The sequence below is a fragment of the Chelmon rostratus genome, chromosome 13, assembly GCF_017976325.1.
Source record: "Chelmon rostratus isolate fCheRos1 chromosome 13, fCheRos1.pri, whole genome shotgun sequence".
In the NCBI taxonomy this organism is placed as follows: Eukaryota; Metazoa; Chordata; class Actinopteri; order Chaetodontiformes; family Chaetodontidae; genus Chelmon; species Chelmon rostratus.
Window position 1 is genome coordinate 15,561,323 of NC_055670.1, and position 20,508 is coordinate 15,581,830.

The 20,508-nt window shown below is 43.8% G+C and overlaps 2 protein-coding genes across 2 annotated transcripts in view; one reads left to right on the plus strand and one right to left on the minus strand.

The window, feature by feature from the left end:
- tmem198a (transmembrane protein 198a) overlaps nucleotides 1-2,780 on the plus strand; it is a 30,218-nt gene extending 27,438 nt beyond the window's left edge. The window contains exons 6-7 of the mRNA XM_041951334.1: nucleotides 1,378-1,679; nucleotides 2,628-2,780. Coding sequence (XP_041807268.1) covers nucleotides 1,378-1,679; nucleotides 2,628-2,780 — 455 coding nt within the window. The remainder of the gene's footprint in view (nucleotides 1-1,377; nucleotides 1,680-2,627) is intronic.
- Nucleotides 2,781-7,843: 5,063 nt separating this feature from the next.
- desma (desmin a) lies at nucleotides 7,844-15,229 on the minus strand. Its single transcript, XM_041951544.1, has 10 exons — nucleotides 14,557-15,229; nucleotides 11,628-11,688; nucleotides 11,307-11,402; nucleotides 10,287-10,448; nucleotides 10,054-10,179; nucleotides 9,807-9,917; nucleotides 9,552-9,661; nucleotides 9,320-9,372; nucleotides 8,598-8,689; nucleotides 7,844-7,993 (listed from the first exon to the last, which is right to left on the minus strand). The coding sequence occupies exons 1-10, from the start codon at nucleotides 15,135-15,137 to the stop codon at nucleotides 7,952-7,954; spliced, it is 1,434 nt and encodes a 477-aa protein (XP_041807478.1). The 5' UTR covers nucleotides 15,138-15,229; the 3' UTR covers nucleotides 7,844-7,951.
- Nucleotides 15,230-20,508: the final 5,279 nt, after the last annotated feature.

The following is a 20,508-nucleotide window of genomic DNA, read 5'->3' on the forward strand; positions in this document are numbered from 1 at the left end:
ACTGTTGCATTCCTGTATCTGCTGTATGTGTGCGGTTTGTGCTTGTTTCCATAAATACAGCCTGTAATTGGGATGTGAATGAAGGGAAAATGAGGGTGGGAGAACTATGACTGTTATTGCAGGTTCCTGCTGCTTTGTGATAAGAGCCTGGTCATTAAGGGCCATTACTGTAGAGAATCACTTTTTTATATATACCTATATGTAGTCTTAAATGTAATTAAAAAACATCTTGTTTGCAGCTGTCTGAGTTTGAAAGCGTCCGCTATTGACAGAGAGAGGAGGGTGATGAAAAGGAGAGAAGAGGGGGCAGGTGTACTGGGGGAAGGGCAGGGGAGGGAGGTAAACTGGGGCACAACGGGTAAGCGGGGCACCCGAGTGGAGCATTAAGGAAAATCATCCGTCCATCAGCTGATTGAGTAGGGTGGAGGACACGGGCATGAATGAATTAGCTTGTGCATTTTTTGTTTTTTTTGTCTGCATGTGTAGACAATGATATAACACACACACACACACACACACACACACAAACACACACACACACACACACAGTAGCATGTAACCACAGGGGCCTGAGGTGGGGTGAGCTGAGGAAAAGAAAAGGGGGGTGTCATTAAGCAGTTTCCCTGGCAGATGGTGCCTCGTTAGCTGTCCGCCCGCACAAAGAAACAACAATAGACCTCATAACACTTCCACACCCACCCACACACACACACACACACACACACACACACAGTACATCTGTCTCTGTGAAGTTCAGCAGGGTCCGTGTGCTTGTGGCATCATTTTAACCTCCCATAAAGACCACGGAACACATCCCTAACACTACTGTATATTAAACCAGAGAAAGAAACACGCACACCCAAAAATAGTCACGAGTAGTCAATGAACAGTGAGACAGGATGGATTTTGGACATCCTTTGCCGGGGAAGGGTGTGGAAATAACACGAACACACTCACCCACTCACAATATGTCAGGAGACTGAGCAGCTCACTATGAGTACATGCTGGAAGGAAAATTATCTGTCTGCCAACTCACTGAAAGGAATGGAGGAAATTGACATCAGTGTTTTATTCTTCCTTTTTTTTCATAGCTTGTGCTTACAATAACCCCCTAGAGAGGCTTCACCATCAGAATTTAATAGCTAATTAAAATATTGAAAAAATTCCCATCTGATTGAGGGCTTTTCTTTTCAGTCTGAGTGATTTTGAATTGGCCGTTCCTCTTGACTTAATCAGTTACTTTTGTTTCTCTATAAAAGCTGCATTGTTCTGTCTTTATCACAATCTCACTCCCTCATGATTATCTATTCTTCCTTCTCTCTCTCTTGCCTTCCCTCTTTCCACCCATTATCAAATCTCTGGTCTTTTTGTCTGCAGTGGTTTTGAGTCGACAGCAACGGAGGGTCCAGCTCATGCGGATCAGACAGCGGGAAGAGAGGCTGAAAAAGGAGAAGGAGAACAAGAAGAAGAAAAAACGACAGAGCCAGAAGACCAGCCACAAGCAGAAGGCCCACACCCATCACCACCACCGCCAGCAGTACCATCACCCTGCGGCATCGCACCCTCATCACCAAGCCCAGAGCTCTCAGCCACCTAAAGTCCCTCCTCCGCAGACAGAACCCGGCTACCACCGCAAGTCCAACCCTAAGAGGCGCTTTGATGGAGACGTGCTGTCACCGGTAAGATGCAGTAGCCTCCTTATTCTTAATATAAAGGTTTAGATTAAATAATTCAAAATCAGCAGCAGAAGAAGTAATATTTGAAATTACTTTAAACTAACAGCTATACTTAAAATACGAGGCTTTCCACTGAAATGCACATGCTGCATGCAAAACACCTTTTGAATTATTTTGTGTGTATGCAGACACCAAAGGTGTGTTTTTCAATCTATTTTCCTTTGTTTATTATTAATCCATGTTACACTATAGCAATTCTGGGAAATGTGCATATTCGCTTTATTTGTGATGAATTGAAAATGGAGCTAGTTAGCTTAGCTCAGCATGAGGATTGGAAACAGGTGGCCCCGCTCTGCACGGCAATCAAACAAAGTCCGTCTACCTGGGTTTTACTGGGGTTTATGTGTGGAGCCGTTTCTCGACCAGCGACTTCCTGACATCTTGTTGTCTCTGTGAGGTTGCCAGCAACAGGCAGAGACTTCAGGAAGTCACTGCTCCCAGCCAAGAAATAGCACCACAAATAACCTCTGTTAAAACCACAAATGAAATTTTTTACCCTTTTTTTTGCGCAGACACAAACAAACAAGATGCAACATGTTAGCGAGTGAGCCTTAGGGCTATTGGCAGGTGAATTTTGTTACCTTTAAACAGAGCCAAGCAGGCTGTTTCCCTCTTTTGCCAGTCTTTGTGCTATGCTAAGCTAACCATCTACTGGCTCCAGTTTCATGTTGAACAAACAGATATGAGAAATTTATTGATCTTCTTATTTAACTCTAGATAAGAAAGCAAATAAGTGTAATTTCCAAAATGTCAAACACTTCCATTAACAATGGTTGTACATGAGTGTAAGCTGTCAGGACTGCCGTCGGTGAGGTTTATTGTCATTATATGACATTATGCCTGCACACTGTTTATTCCTACCCCAACCCTGTACCATCTGTCTGTCCACAGAGCTACATCAGGAGTTTCAGGGACCGGCAAACAGACAGACGAGCGTACTCCCACAGTCGAATGATGAGCCGCTCCCGGATGGGCGAACTGGACTACGACTGCGGCTCTCAAGTGCCCCTCACGGCCCCCAGTGGACCCCCAGTTCGCATCTGAGACAGCGAAATGCACACACGCCCGTCCAGCCACACACACAATCACACAAGGCTACTTCAAACCTCTTTATCACAGTTAGGGATAGAAAAACTGAACTTACCGTGCCAACACAATCAACTGCCTATTAACCCAACAGGAACAATATGTCCCAAAGGTGGTCCCACACTGGTTCTCTCCTGTCAGACCTGTTAGAGGTTGTATTTATTTGGCTGTTCTGTTCTTTATGAATGTCAAAACCCAAGAGCAGAGCCTCATGAGTCATCACATACTGTAAAACCTCCTCAGCTACTGTCCGCTGGAGCACACTGGAAAAAGTGGACCTGTCTGATGGGGAGTTAATTGAAATATCTAAGTTTTTTTCTTTGAGCTGCCTCAAGCCATAAGAAGTCATTTCCAGTGGGATTGCAGTGTAGAAACAATCACTGATTTCTCTACAGGAGGGCTGCACCATTTCAAACAAAAATGCATCACATGGCTTTCATGGAGTCGAGGTAGCTCTACCTTCAATAAACCGTCAGCAGTATCTGCACTGTATCTCGAGGGCAATTAAAGGAGGAAACAATTTGCTTCAAGGATTCCAGCAAGAAAGCTCAAAGGAAAATTAAAGAAACGCAGCAACAGAAAAACACAGCTAGCACTGAAACAGAAAGGCAGCTCTTCTTCATCACTTCCTCCATTGAAAGGTCGCTGTTTGAAGGGAGGTGTTCACGAAGTCAAGCTGTTATCTTCACTGACAGCCTGTGAATCCAGACATGGCAGCACAAGCTTCCTGGCGCTTCAAAATGCAGAACAGGGACTGGTTTTAGGTGCGCGTTGGATCAAGCGGTTCACACTGAGAACAGTTTTTCTGTTATTTCACCCAGGAACACTCCACGTGTCATTGCCCACATTGTTGCCATTTTCCAAGGGGAATGTGCTTTCATCTCATTCGCTTTCCTTTTGCCCTCGATCGCTAACTGTTTTAACCGGAGACCTGAGCAGCAGATGCGTCCGTAGCTCCCCTCCTCTTCTTAAACATTTTTTGTAAGCTGCTGTCTGTAATGTGCTCTCATGTTTCCTCTTCTTATCCCCAAAACAGTCTACCTTTGCAGAATTTGTCAGCTGTCTAAATATGCTGTTAAGACACAAAGACAAGACACTGCTGTCTGATACTGGTCATCCAGGAATTTGAGTTTGAAGTGGACAATACATGACAGTGAAAATGTTAAATATAGTGTGTTTGTGTGTGTGAGTGGACACATGAGCCCTGTGGCAAGTGGTGGATTGTACCAAATATTGGCTAAGGAGAGGGGGATTCATTTTAATGTATGTCCAACATACAGGATTTTCCCCTCTTTTTTGTCAATATACTGGTCCAGTTAAAAATGTGAATATTTTAGTTTGGATGAAGTGAAAAAAATGGAGGAGGTTTAAAATGAAGATCATCTCCTGTAATTGATGAGACACAGTGGAAGGATGAATTTGCAAATGGCGCCCTCTAATGTTTACTACTGGACCTTTTTTCTCTAGACTTACTGTTTAATGTGTGCATATGTCTGTGTGTACATGCATTTGCGTGTGATTTGCTTTTAAATTCAAATGCGCTCCGATTATTGATATTAGTGTACTGAACATCCAGAGAGGTGAAGGAGTTCGATTTTTACAGGAAGTATTTTCAGTACAAGGGAACTATTTTTGTTTTCTTTGAACCTTTTTGCAAGTGAGACACTGCAGTTTCCCACCTTAAATAACAGCATTACAAATTTTACACTTCCTGTTGAGACTAAATATTACTGTACATATTAAAGACCAAAATATACAAAAGTGGGGAAAAAATGTACAGAAATTCAACAGCAAAACAAGGTTAAAAAGCAAGGTTAAGTCAAACAAAAATGTTCCTCAGTACTGCCTTTGAATATTAAACACCTGATGGGATGGGATGCGCTCGCCGCTGGAGGACCAATCATTTTCACCTTAGCCCATTACTGCATGAGAATCCTTGTGTAACTGTTTCCAATGTGTCAGTGTTTCAGTGTGTCACTGTTGTCATGTGAAACTCAGATTTCCAGTTTAGTTTGTTGGTCCCAGGGTGCACAACACACAATTCACATCGAACGAATGAAGTAGAAATTGTGGAAGGACGCAGAACCACAAGTTCTCTCTTCTTCTCTTCTCTTCTCTTCTCTTCTCTTCTCTTCTCCTCCTTTCTCTGTTTACACTGTCCAGGTAAAGGGCTTTGAAAAGGCATTTGAACCATTTCCTCCTCTTGACATGCTTCGTGCTAAGTCACCTTCTCTTCTGCTGTATCAGTGTTACAGTAGTGGCTGTTCAAGTGTAATTTGGGGTTTTGCTCACACTTCAGTCCTGTTTTGGTCTTCTTTTGTGGTTTTCCTGTAGTGCACTTGCAACAACATTTTGGAAAGACAAAAGCTAATTAAATGAAGATTTAAAGCATTAGCTGATGTAATTCTGGGACAAAATGAATTATCATTATTAAATTGTCAGTTCTTTTTAGTAGCTTTTTAAAATTTAGTTTCTATGATTTTCTGTCATTGCCCATCACTGCTGAATATATGTTGGGGAAACACTTATATTGTAGATATTGAACTGTAAATAATTTTTAAATGTACAATATGTTTTGTTTTTTTGTTTATGTTCACGCCATGATCGCTTATGTAATTTATCCAGGTGATTATTTTCTAAAGGAGTAGACCTGTTTTACAAAGTGTCACCGCTGTATGTCCAGCTGGTTTGATTTGGCTGGGTGGTGGATGCACTTCTATCATTATTATCCTGATGTTTCAACATGTGATGGACATCAGCAATTCAATTCAGTGCATTCTCCTGCCACCCAGTTTATTTCCTGTGCAAACTGCCTGGTTATTATTATTATTATTATTATTATTATTATTATTATTATTATTATTATTATTATTATTATTATTATTATTATTATTATTGAGCATGAATTTATATGGACCTAAAATATGATAAACATTGTGAGTCTACAATCTAATTGTCCTGTTGTCTCTACTTGTTGTTCCTACATGGATGTTTGTGCAGTCAGTTTGTTTTCAGTACAAATACCAACACACACACACACACACACACACACATTTTACATAACAGACACAGCTCAGAGAACAAAATAAGTTGTATTTGGAGTGTGGTGGATATCTTCTCATTAGATTTTTAAACTAAGTGTATGGTTTTTCTGTAATACTTCCTACTGCTCTGCAGGTGTCAGTCATGATAAAGAGCCAGTAAGGAGTTACAAACGTAACATGGAAAAACAAAGCATCTGGTCGGCTGGTTGAGTTCATCGTTGTGATGTTTCTCTTCCACTATTACTTCACAATTGCACTGATGTGGTCTGACAGGAGGTTTCAGGCTACATTTGCATTGCGGCTTAACAACAAACTGCAGTGCAGCAGTTATGTAACTAGCAAATAGTATAATTGTACACTGCGTGTCAAATTCAAATCTAATCAGGGATAACACAAGACAACAAAATAACAACCTTTAAGCAGCACAAAAAAGGAGCCTCATGTCACAATTAAAATCCTTTTTTCGCCTGAATGCCGTCAACATGTAGTTTCAGCAGCTGACAGAGGAGAGGTCACAGAGTTCAGCCGACTTCATTTGAAGGAAATGGAACAGAGGAACATGGTGCCCTGTTTATTGACCTGTAATGACTGAGAAGTGGTTGCCGTTGGTTGAAGTAGCGAAGAAATGCTGATGGAGACGGAAAAGTTCTGATCAACATTGATTCACTAATTCCTGGAAAAGCAGTGAAATGACTTAATGCTTCTTTCTTTATTCTGCCTAATAATCTCTCTTTGAATCTTTGTCTCTAAATGTCCTTTTCATTGCATGTGTGCCCCTTTTTTTTCTCCTGCTACCTCCCGCACGGTCTTGCTCTCTTTCTTCCATGCTCATTTATTGTCTGCTTTCACTGTATCTTTCTTTTCTCTCTCCTCCTCCGCCCCCACGTTTTTTATCTCTGCTGACATTTTCAGTCCAGTGACTTCAGACACAAACTGCGCAGAGTATAGAACTCTTGTTGCTGTGCTAATCTGCTCTCTGATGGAAACAAAGCATGACCGAAGCCAGCTCATTAACCAGCCATTGTTCACTTTTCCCTCCACCAAGGCCAGTGCTGTTAGCGATAATTTCAAAAGGGCGGCAGCTCCTGCTTTCTTTATAAGAGTGAATTAAACGTGAACAGAGGACGGCCACGCTTGGCTGGGAAAGCTGGTATCATTTTAGAAAGCTAACACAGCCCACATCAGATGATGAATGCAGTGGGTAGAAACCAACGCAAAGGTATGGACGCCATCTGAGGAATGGTAATGACTGGAATTTAAAAGGGAGACGGTCTTGCACAATACACGTGTTACGTACACAAACAACAAAGGATGTTTTCTTTATTGCAAAACCTTAAGAAACGGGCTGACTCTGAGGTGGCAAACGGTGATAACAAATGTCTTTATTTGAGATTCTTGGCACAGTGAAGCAGCATAACAGGGTGACCCATACTCTTACAATCAAGCACCCAGCACATGCTACTGAGCTCGAACTTCAAACATGACTGAGTTCCTTTTTCACTAGATGTTTGTGTTTCTCAAACCAAAGACCAACGTCTCACTTTCCTTAAATCAGTTACACAAACAAGTCATATATGTGTACATTTTCACAGACAGACTTGGAATATGTGCAGCCAAAATTTATCGCTACAATATTACTTGTGAGGCTGGAGCTTCAACCCATTTGTCTGTCTTGCACCTTGCAGACTTCCCCTGTCGATACTGGGCCCGTACAGCTGCACAAAGCCTTGTTGTTCTTGCCTTTGAATTATTTTTTCCAGACAAGATATTCAGGTGTTTTTTGAAGAAGGAAAGTAACGTAAGTATAATTCCTGGAATGACCTTTTTTAAAAACCAGGCTAAAGTCAGTGCACTGTGCCTCCATACTGCATCTGTCCGGTTATGATGTTCACAGCACATTGGGTAAAGATGTACTGGCTGTATTGTTCTGTGTTTCCTTTTAAATCAGCTGAAATGGTCAACATTCTGTGTCTAAAAATAGGCTCGGCTTATAAATTGTCATAGCAGTGGTAGGAATATGAAGATTTTTGTATTTTTTTTTTTATTTATTTATTATATAGTGTTTCTAAGGTTGCCTCTTCTGGTTTACATGATGTCTTGCTGGTGCTGTGTGGACTCGCTGACAACCTGAGGAGGAGAAGTATGGTAAATTATTATGAAGGAAGAAAAAACATCTGTGTTAGTGAGTGCAGAGTGCTGCAGATAATAGTATTTCCCAGCAGTGAAGTAGGTATTGTTCGGAGTGAAGCGCAGTGCAGGGGAGGGGGGCCGAAGCCACTGACGGTGAAGCTACTTTTTCAAGTGGTGTATAAGTGGCTACAAAGGGTCGACGCAAACTACGAGATTTCACGGATCAGTCAGAGAGCAGAAATGCAGCTGAGAAAAAACAGGTGGAGAACTTGTCAGACCTATAAGAGGAATTTTCTTCTCTAAATCTGGTAGTTTGCTTCAGCCCGTAGTGAACGGATGATAAAAGGCAGGTGGGATATTAAACCCAGACTTACAGACTGGGCAGCAGCGCCCTGGCTCATAGAATACCTCATCTGGATGAGAATATAACAAATCAACATGATTCAGTTGGGGAATTATCAATGTTTTCTCTTACCAGCTGAAATAAAAAGGTGCAACACATTTGTTGGGGCTGAAAAGTGTTATGTATGTCATGAAAAAATATATATATAAATGTCTGTGAGTGTGTGTGTAGGTGTGTGTGTGGGGGGGGGGGTCAAACCTCTCCATCGCGGGTCTCGATGGTCTTGATGAGAACAGTCTTCTTGGAGTGAACCTCTGAGGAGCGCTGATGCTGGGACTCAGGACTGGTCTCTGTAAGGACACATCCATGCAGCTCTTACACTGTCCCATAAACTCACACAGCTTGCTATCAAGTGGGTTGAGTTTGAGACACTGATCCTAATCTAGCATCGCCCTGAGAGCGCTAATTGGCTTCCAACAATATGACCGCACGGCTCACACATCCAGGAGACGGTCTGTGGAGGTACCGCCACTTAAAGGTGTAATATCCAGACTCATCATCAAAACCAATGGCACTAATGAATCACGGCTGGACATAATGCATCATCTTTAATTACTGCTCATTGTTTTCATTTCAGCAGCCGCAGAGAGGAGCCAGCGGAGCTATTGGCAGAGATTAATCGCACGTTTGGGCTGTTAATACATCAAGCGAATGGGCTAAGATGTGTGATTATTGATGTGTGGCTTGCTGATGATTGCCCCTGTGAATCAAAGAGCCACGGAGGTTTTTTGACGTGTCATATATTGCCACACAGTGGTCATGATGTGTTACTGCTTGCATGCCCTCAGAATAGCGCCTACCATATACAGTCACAAGCTATAAATAGTCTTTTTTTATCCCCTCACTGACTCATCTGGAATGTAAAATGGATTTTGTGGGTATTTATGTGCGTGGAGAAGAATGTGTAGTGTTCCTCCAACCTCTGAATCCAATAGAGGAGAAAGCAGACTGGATGGGGGCAGTGGTGGTGATCCTGAAAAAAGGGTGAACACATAATTCAGCACCGCAAGCTGGTAATAACAGAGAAATAGTGAATTACAAATAACACACCTCAGTGACAAAACTGTTCAGTTAAAAGTGGTTCTGGGAAATACTACTTAAATCTAAAGCTGTCTAACTTTACCCATAACCGAATGTGAACAGCACACACACCTGCTCTCCTCTCCCTCCAGCAGCTTGCGGTAGGTGGCGATTTCAATGTCGAGGGCCATCTTCACGTTGAGGAGGTCCTGGTACTCCCTCAGGTGACGAGCCATATCGTCCTTTAGATTTATACATAAAAAGTGTCATCGCAAATCAAACCCACCACCAAACGAAATCAGCTGGAAAAACTCTGACAAAGCGACCAAAGATTGTGTGAAGAAAGCCCAAACAAAGGAGACTCATTTGCGTATTAAAGACAATTACCTTCATCTTAGCAATGTCTTCCTCCAGCCGTGCAATAGTATCCTGGAAGCCAGAGGCCTCGCGGGACATGCGGTCCTCCATGTCTCTCATCTGGCGCAGCAGAGACTCGTTCTACAGGGGAACAGGGACATGAAGTGGAACAGAGGGTTGAAAACAGAGAGCGACAGACAGAGTACACTTCAGAAGGAAAAGAAAAGAAGAGACATCTATGTACAAACCACAAAGAGGAAACAAAGAAAAAACTCACGGTGCCCTTGAGTGAGTCGATCTCACAGGTGTAGGACTGGATCTGGTGCCTGTACTCCATGCTCTCCTGCTTGGCCTGACGCAGTGCATCGTTGTTCTTATTCACAGCCTGGTTCAGATCAGACACCTGAGGGGAGAGGGGATGAGGTTTTAGCAGTGCAACAACTAGATTGGACTATCTCTTTGTCTCTGTGTGTGTGTGTGTGTGTGTGTATGTGTGTGGCCCCATCTTGCCTTAGACTTGTACCAGTCCTCAGCCTCTGCGATGTTCTTGGCGGCGATGCCCTCGTACTGCACGCGGATGTCCCTCAGAGCAGCAGTCAGGTCGGGTTTAGACATGTCCATCTGGATCTGCACCTGAGTGTCCTGCATCTGGCTCTGCAGCTCGCGGATCTCCTGCAAGGTGACAGGAGAATAACAGATAACAAACAAACATTAAGACACTTTGTGGGAAACAGATAAAGACGCGGAGATCAAAGTTGACATCTGAGCCGCTCATGAAAGGGAAGGTTCAAAGATAAATCAATGGAAATCAGGGCAGGGCATCCTACATCAATGACATTTAATATAGAAGAATTTGCCCAGTGGTGCACTGAAGCAATGCTATTAAAATATTAGACATCAGGAATAGCACAAGGCTGGTTTAACATTGTTAAACTAGAAGTTTCAAATGAGTAAGCTTCGGTCCACTCAGCTGTCTTCTGGCCCAACCAAAAGCTATAAATAGCATTGCATCTGTTCTCATGCACACATGCTTTTTGCCTCTCTCTGCCTCACACACACACACACACACAGCAGCTGACATGCCCTCTTCAACCAATCAGCAGTTCAGCATTTCTGATGGGTCAAAGTTGATGCAGAGAAGACAAAATGACAGGAAGGGACCTCAACTGTGCTGACGTGTGTCTGAGTGTGTCGCTCAGTCCGTCCTTTGATGTCAGTGCGTGAATGTGCACAAGTGTGCCAGTTGCACTTATTGCATTTGCTTTGCATAAGGTTTAATCTCCCAAATTGCTACACTTTTGTACAGGAAGAGAGAGGGTGTGTAACCGCGCATAATAAATATGCTGTAACAGCAGCGGGTGTGTTTAAGTGTGAAATATTTGATCCCTAGGAGAGCTGCATGCCTATAGAGGCTCGGATATATCTAATATTACAGTATAACTTCACACAGTTGAAGTGTGCACACTGCATAGACGAGGGGGGGTGGCCTGTTTGCAGGCAGACAGAGAATTTAAAGACAGATCAACACACCTCTTCATGGATCTTCTTGAGGAAGGCAATCTCTTCTTGCAGACTCTCAATGCGCCTCTCCAGGTCCAGCCTGGCCAGAGTGGCATTGTCTACATCCTGGGTGCGAATACAGACACACAAAAAATTATAGCGACAACCAACAGGAAAGATAAAAAGGTGCAGGGAAAGCAGGAAATCGAGAGCGAGAAAATGGCTGATGAGAGAGACAAGAGGGATAATTGAGCGAGGGTGGAGTGTTTCGCTTTTTACTTTAGGCTTTGTGGACAAAACGACTGAGGATTGAGATATAAAGGTGTGATTTTATGGAAATAGGAAACGTACGGCTCTGAAGGCAGAAAGGTTGTTCTCAGCCTCTTCCTTCTGGTGAATCTCTTCCTGCAGTCTGGAGAGAGCAACAAGCAGGGAGAAAATAGGTAAAAAGAAAGAGGAAAGTCGAAACATAAGTGGGTACAAACACAACAACCGTGTCTGAGAGCGTGGCGTCTTCCCCAGAGACCAATTACTCGACAGATAAACTAGTTACCACCTCTCATTCCTCCAGCCTTCTGCTCCCTGTTCTTTTTGGCAGCCAGTAAATTGACAGGAATAGAACTGACTAGACAATGACACATCATAGTCTAACTTATATCTGTATCCATATCCACACACATGCATGCACACACACACACACACACGCACTTGCTCTTTGAGTCCTAAAGCTGTGGTGCAGCTGCTGTCACACTGTCAGAGTCAGAAGGGTAGCGGTAAGAAAGGAACAGAGGTCTGCCCTTGGCTGGTGCTGTTTCCAGAATTAGCCTTTTAAATGGCACATGGCAAACATAGCAAAAATGCACGCATGTAATGTGTGAAAGGAACTGTGTGTGCCCTCGCAACAGCGTCTGAAGGCATTGGCTGGTTTGTTTCATGTGAATTTGAACAGCTTTGCAGGTTCGAGCGACACCGGTGTGAGTCAGGCGACTTGGTAATCAATTTCACCTCCTGTGTGGTACATCGTATTCCTTTGTTCATTCTATGTGGCACAGCTGGATGGCACTTAGCACTCGTGGACTTTACATGCCTAATCTGCTCCACAGGACCTCTGCAGAACATGTTTTCATGTCCTGCAGTCCGTCCCTGCAGTACCTTGCTCCTGCTGCTGTTCTGTGTATGCGGCAAACACGTTTTATTTTTCAATTTCCGCTTTTTGCAGTTACAGCAAAGCGCCTTGAGGAAAAAAAAAAACGACTTTGTACGATTGATTCGTTTTTAAAGCAAACAGCTGCAGATGCTATCTGTAAATTCTGCAAACAGTCTATAGGTCTGTTGTATGTGTGTGTGTCTGCATGCAGGCATTGTAACTGCTGGCAGGCAGGCGGTCTCTGTGTGTATTTTGATCTCAGTGGGAGCAGCAGGTGCTTTGGCAAGCTTCACTCACTGCTGCAGGCAACAATTTAAAAAAGGGCTGATGGAAAGAAAGTGAGGAGGGGATGCGTGTGTGTGTCTGTGTGTGCGTGTCAGCCTGTGTGCACGTGCGTGTGTGTGCTTCTAAGTATACTTAAAATTAAGTGATGTCGCTTGCTGTTGGTGTGACAGAAATTCTAAATTCAAAGAACTGACCTAGTGGCTACAAATAGACTAATCAGAGATTCAGTCACATCACAGCTCTCTCTCTCTCTCTCTCTCTCTCTCTCTCACACTCACACACACAGGCACACACACACAAGCTGTGTGTATTTGGAGGGTGTCTTTCTTAGTCTTACTCGCACTATAAATTCACAAACATGACAGGTTGTGTGTGTGTGCGCGTGTGTGTGCGTGTGCGTGTGTGTGTGTGTGTGTGTGTTCATTAATTTCCATCTGTCTACTTCTCTTTCTGTCTGGCTGAAACTTTATTCCTGTGAGCCTGCAAGTCTGTCTGTCTGTGTGTCTGTCTGTCTGAGTGTCTGTCTCTGTCTCTCTCTGTCTGTCTGTCTTTTTCTCTCTCTCTCTCTCTCTCTCTGTCTGTCTCTCTGTCTGTCTGTCTGTCTGTCTGTCTCTCTGTCTGTCTGTCTCTCTCTCTCTCTGTCTGTCTGTCTTTCTCTCTCTCTCTCTCTCTCTCTCTCTGTCTGTCTGTCTCTCTGTCTGTCTGTCTGTCTCTCTGTCTGTCTGTCTGTCTCTCTCTCTCTGTCTGTCTGTCTTTTTCTCTCTGTGTCTCTCTCTCTTTCTCTGTCTGTCTGTCTGTGTGTCTGTCTCTCTCTCTCTCTGTCTGTCTGTCTTTTTCTCTGTGTCTCTCTCTTTCTCTGTCTGTCTGTGTGTCTGTGTGTCTGTCTCTCTCTCTCTCTCTCTGTCTGTCTGTCTTTTTCTCTGTGTCTCTCTCTCTTTCTCTGTCTGTCTGTCTGTGTGTATGTCTCTCTCTCTCTCTGTCTGTCTCTCAGTCTGTTTGTCTCTTTCTCTGTGTGTCTTTCTCTTTTTCTCTTTCTCTCTGTCTGTCTGTCTGTCTGTCTCTCTCTCTGTCTGTCTTTTTGTATCTCTGTCTCACTCTTTGCCTCGCTTTCTGTCTGTCTGTCTCTCTCTCTGTCTGTTTGTCTTTTTCTCTCTGTGTCTCTCTCTCTTTCTCTCTGTCTGTCTGTCTGTGTGTCTGTCTCTCTCTCTGTCTGTCTGTCTCTCTCTGTCTTTTTGTCTCTCTGTCTCGCTCTTTGCCTCGCTTTCTGTCTGTCTGTCTGTCTGTCTCTCTCTCTCTCTCTCTCTCTCTTCATTGTCCTCTGTTATGTCTCTTGTGACTAAATTATAAGACACCTTTGTAAGAAGCTGCTGAACCGCATCACTCATTGAAGTGTGGCTGTTCTCAAATCTCTCCTTTTTGTTACGTTTTTGTCTCCCTTTGCTCCACCAGAGAAGAGAGACCCTCTGGTAATAAGTGCGTGCCACGTCCTGGGCTTTTACTTCCTTTACTGTATTAATGAGGAAAACAACCACTTTCTTCTCCTGCTTTCCCTATTCTGCTTCCCCATTTGCTCTCTTCCTTTGAGATCCAGCAATGTGTCACCATTGCCAACCTGTTGCCAACCTGGGGGTCGAGACCCCTCAGAGGGGTTGCGAGAAAAATCTGAGGGGACGTTAGATGATCAACAACAGAAAAAAAAACATTCAGTATGCTATTCAGTTGTTGTTTATCTTTCTGGAACAGTTAACATCGGCCTCTGGGCCAAAGTCTGTTAAAACATGTGTTCTTCATGCCACCTGTCTTCATCATTCATCCACTTGACAGATCATTCATCCTCCTCCAGCCTACCTGAGCTTGAGTTTCTGCAGGTCATCAGCCAGATTGTCTCTCTCCACCTCGACGCGGGCGCGCTGGTTGGAGATTCCCTCTATTTGCCTCCTCAGCTCCCTCATTTCCTCCTCATACATCTCAGCCACGCGCCCGGGCCCCTCGCGGCCCCTCAGCTTCTCAATCTCCACCGTCAGTGCTGCGTTCTGCTGCTCCAGGAAACGCACCTTCTCGATGTAGCTGGCGAAGCGGTCGTTGAGGTGCTGGAGCTCGGCCTTCTCGTTGGTCCTTGTGTTGAGGAAGTCCTGGTTCATGGCGTCGGCCAAATTGAAGTCGAGTTTCTCTCCGGAATAGGTGCGCATGGCTGTAGAGGAGCCAAACCCTAGTCCCCCAGCACCAGAGGACACCCGGTGGCTGGAAAAGGAGGGCATGCCGCTGCTCTTGACCTCATAGACTCTGGAGGACATGTGGCTTGAAGAGGAGCTGCGGCCGCCTCCAAGAGAGGAGTAGAGGGAGGACATCGGGGATGAGCCGACACCAGAGCCGAAGGTGCGGCGGTACGAGGAGGCCGACTGGGCGGAGGAGGAGTAGGACTTGCTCATGGCTGGTTGACTGTTTGGTTGTTTCGTGGTTCTGATGGAGCCGCTTGAGGTGCTGAGACCCAACTGTCCCACTGGGCAACTGGGGGAGATGCGAAGTGAAGAAATGTCAGACACTGAGCGCAGCTATTTGTAGATTTACCACACCCACTCCTACCCCAACCCCTCCTCTCCGTCCTCCCTCTGCCTCCATTCACGCTGTCTGTACTCCCACTACCACCTACTCCACCCCTCCGCTGTACTGCAACCACATTTTCCTTAAATTGATCACTTTGGCACCATTTTAAATCGGAGATGGCCATCAAACATTAGCAGAGATTAGACTTCTGATCTAATCATCATACGGCCGCTTTAGTCAGAGTGCACTTTTTGTTTTGAATCTATTCTGCAACTGAAATCAGTAGCATGTGAAGTTAACCTGTTCTGACTTGACAAATTCATTTTGAATTCAGCTGCATCAACAACGTTTGGTTCAAATGAGCCGTGATCTGACCCCTCTTAGTTTTCAGGAAAAGTTTTAATATTCAGATGGCATTTTTGTGAATCAGTTTTGTTGCAGTATCTTAATATGTCCATTATTCTCCAGGCATTTTCTCTACATCTCCTCCCCCCTCTCCAGCCCCTCTTCTCTTCTCACTCCTCTCCCCACATCGTGCCATTTGCCAGCCCTCGATTCAGCTGTCGAAGGGTCTGGTTTCAACTGCTGGAAAGGGTGTGTGTGTGTGTGTGTGTGTGTGTGTGTGTGTGTGTGTGCCTTCTTGGATGGATGTGTGATTGAGTGTGTGAGTAAGTGAGTCGGTCAGTCTCTGCAGTTGTTGCCATAGAGAAATGGTCGGCTTGTTTCATAAACTCTATGTGTATACTGACAAGTAGCCGCTCGGTTACAGTCTATATGTCAGAAGCCCAAAATAGATCACATCCCATTCTAAGTCAGTCTTAAATAGCTTCACATGTTTGAAATAGCCGAGGCATGCTTACTGCGATTCAGCGTGTGCATGTTTGATGGTGCAAAAGGAACGGGATCATAAAAGCACGCACGTCTTTGTGTTGACATGTAAACTCACCGGCTACTTCATTAAATACACAGTCTAATGTGAGCCCATGCAACAGCACTGCTATAAATTCTACTTTCACGACTTCTGCTAGAGTGAATTATGTAGAAAAGCTTTCCAATACTGTGCCCCTCCTATGTATGTAAATGGGGTGGACAAAATATTAGGAACACCTCTCAGTATAACAGTCCAGTTAAACACCACTACAAACGATAACCTTAAGAATAAACATAGCTAATTAACACATCTCCAATGGTGTCAGTCACAGCTGAACATTAATACCTTTTTAAAGGCAGAATTTATGGCAGAGCTGTTGCACTGGCTCGTTTTAAATTGTCCCTAATGATGGCTGGCGAGTGTTCATACAGTCTTGCCCTTGAGTGGCATTTTTCAAACCCTGAACTATATTAATTTAATCCCTTCAGTCACATAAAACTGATTGTTTCAACAGCGTCCTGATGCTGCACAATAGCATTAATCTTATATAATGTTTGAGTTACGAGCCTGTCAGTAGCTATAGGGTTACAGCAGAGTTATGTGTTTACCCTTGGTTACATAAGAAGCAGGGCGGTTTGACTGATAGAGCTGCCGCCAGGAAGGTCACTCACGCTCTCCCCTGGACTCACACATATCATATCAGCCATGCGCCATTTGGTTAAAAGCACCGTTTAACGATACTGTGGATTAGCAGTTTATATGCATATCCATCAAAATTCACAATTCAGTCCCCACAGAGTTAGACGTTTTTTGGGGTTTTTTGGTTGGTAAAGTTTGAATTACAACCAGGTTAAAGCTGAATCAAAGGAATATTGTCACCTCATTAAGTTGGTATGGTTAGCATGTTGCAACTGGCTGATTACACATTCAGCAACATGCAGCAACATCAGCACTGTATTTAGTCTAATATTTTGTTTATTCTATGCTATTTTGGTCTTTTAACTTACTTATTTTGCTACATTTTTGACTTAATTCAGTATTTGCATATTGCATTAGTTCAGGCAGGTCCAAACTATTCCATAAAGGGCTGTGTGGCTGCATTTCAACCAAGGAGGAGCACACCAGGCTGGACTCATTTAATCAGCTGATCACAGTCTTCAGCTGATAATTAGGTGACCTCTTCACTGGTTGGAATAAAAACCTGCAGCCACATGGCCCTTGATGGAATAGTTTGGACATGCCTCAATTAGTTGCTTATTTAATCTCTGTGCTTGGTGCTGGGCAGCTAGCATACAGTGGGTTAATTGGGACTTGTTTGGTGAAACAACCCCGCTTCCAGCAGCAGAGCTCAACCCTAATAGGAAACGTGTGGGCCTTAACACCAAAACAAAGAAAATGAAAAAAAAATTAGGCTAAAAAGCTCAACAGAGTTTCTGAGTTGGGGGACAATTCTCAGATGGTTCATCACCACATGCAACACTTTCACATTATGTATTTGATTCCATGTTAATATTGAAATATGACAGAGAACATATATTCATTTGATTTTAAAGCCCACTCCTCACATCCCTTCTCTCACTCAGATGATAACACTGCCGTTCATCCTGACTGGATGAGGCAGACTTAAGGTTAGACAAAGGGTTTGAGTTAAGCAGGCGGTACAGTTAAGGTAAGGCTGCAGGAAATAAATGACATGTACAAGATCCTAAGCAGTATAGTACAAGCTGTATGTGTGTCTCTGTGAGTGTGTCTGCGTGGGGGGGGATTTCAATGCTGTTGGTCTATAACAGATGGACATCACTCACGTCAGACATGCAGACACCCTGCAGCTTAAAGCCAGTCCACAGATGCCTAATCCTAACACCCTAATCAAGTTCTACATTTAAAAAGTCCTGCACATCCACTCAGGTGTTGTCAATTAACTCTTATTAATTGAGCCCCAGGTCTGGTTAGAGCTGGGTGGAGCTATGCTTGGTATTGCATGATGTCACAAAACTCTACGGACCAATAAGAGTTATAGCAGAGTGCGTTGTCCCACCCTAACAGGTGGAGCAAAACTATCACTCACACACTTCTGAGAAGTGCTATCACCGGTTTGGTTGGATCAGAGGTTTCAATTCAGTGTTTTCATACTTCTGTCTCCTTCGGTCTCACAAACAACAGGTCCATGAGGGGGTGGCCTCTCACATCACATCAATGCATTCAGCAGAATGTGCTGTCCTTCCAAGTGTAAAGATGTTAAAAGTGATTTGACTGCTTGATCTGAGAATGACTGCTGAAGCATTCAAATGTAATGGGAAATTCCAGCGTTCCAGTCAAGGAGCTTTGAATGATGAACCATCACATATTATATCAAAATGTTTAGCTACATTGGCTGACAAAGCAAGTCACACAGTTTAGGAGATGTTTGTCTCTCTGACTAGCACACACACACACACACACACACACACACACACCTTCCTACACACTTCTACACTCAGCCACACAAGCTTTTGTCAGGTTTGTTCAGACTAAATGCAAAAAGGGAATTCAGAAAGAGACGCAATACAACTGCATATGAAGTTAATGATAAGACGTGGGTGGGGGCGTGAAATGATGCAAGATCGCACCAGGTGCTGCAAACTGTTGCGAGGACTCATCAGTGGGAGCTGAAAATGTTTTGCAGTAACTTCAACACATCATCTGTGTTTACCCTGAATATGCAAAAATAAATTAAAAGAGGCAACAGGAGCACATGTGTATCAGTGTCCGTGTGTGTGTACGCGTGTGTATATGTGGGTGTAGAGCTCGGGAAGTGGGTGCCAGCGGTGGAGAGGTGTGTGTGTGTGTGTGTGGTCCTGTGCTTATTTGTGCTTCACAGAGCAGTGTGTGTCAGCTGCTGGTGGTGTCAGCTCTATTTTCGGCTTTCCCGTTTGAACTCTGTTATCCAGCCACTTTCCCAAAGCATCATGGGACTGAAGACGGAGCCCAGCGCCAATAAAACAAACAGCAATGACGTTGCTTAAATGCAACTGCTGACAATCAAACTCTGACACCAAATATCAAATGAAAATTAGATTTAACTCACACTGGTGTCTGAACACAACTGCAAAGTGTTATTAAAAGAATTTTTGACTAAAAGCCGCCTCGCAAATATTTAACTTCGCCAACATGAACTGCATTTCTGCTTTGAGGCGAAATGTGGTAGAATTTGCCGCATTAAGCATTAATTTCAACCATAACAGGAGAACTTGACGAAGTACCTGACACTTTTCCTATTCAGGGCCCTGATTCGCGTCATGTGGGCCTCGTCAAAAATGGAATATGAATTTCCAATTTCCACTATAAAATTTTACATTTCTTAAACTCATTCTTTGACAGTGAGGGCGGAGCCTGAAGAGCTTCATTTGAATGAACTTCTCAGACCTGTTCAGTTCTCTTTCATCTTCAAAGGAAACTGAACAGGTGCTGACACCCACCGCACCCACTGCACTTCCCTTTCCCACCACAGGCCGGTTCTGCCTGTGACAACTGTTACTGTGAAACCACTTTCAAAATTCTTTGCTTATTATCATCATTGTGATTATGGTTGCTATGAGTTCACAGCCATGATAAAATACTCCTCAGCTGCTGTCCCAAAACAATCGTTCATGTGTAACTGATCATCATCATTTCTGTCCTTTTAGGTTCCAAGAACCCAAGACTTGCCAGGCCCCCCTCCAGGACCATGACTTTGCTTGTTCAAGTGCCAAAGATCCTTAAACAGATCATATTATAATGCTGACATTTGCAAAAATGAGTCATGAAGCTCACAAAGTTCAGTTCTCTTACCATCCTGCTTTCACTCAACACGCAGGCTCACTCATACCTTCCTTGCTGTCATTGTCTGGGGTTGTCAATTGAGATATCAGCTGCTCTCATCGGCTGCTGTCGTCAGCTGGTCGCAGCCATCCAATAGCACAGCGACACGCCTTCATTGTTAGCCTTTCATCTTGCTGCTGTCTTTTTAAATTCTCTCTCTGCCAGTTTTTTTTTCATACTGCGGTTATGGAGATTCATCAGCTTCATCAATTCATCATCCTCATGAGTCATTAGCTGCCACCACCACCACCACCAGTGCCTGGACTCCACAGGGATTTAGTCTAGCTGCTGCTCAGAGCAGACTCCTCAATTACAAAAATTCTCCCCTGTAGAGTCCGATAGCACCAAATACTTCTGAGTCGACTAATGTCACAAATCATCTGTGTAATAAAAAATTATCAGATTTTATTCTTTTGTCTCTCCTGGTTTAACTGTGGTTTAGCATGTTGACTCTCCAGCAATGACTTCTAAAGGTTTCAGGTGTGAGTCTTTGAGATACTGAACCAGTTGCTCCACATGATTTCCCATCCCACTGCACTCACGTA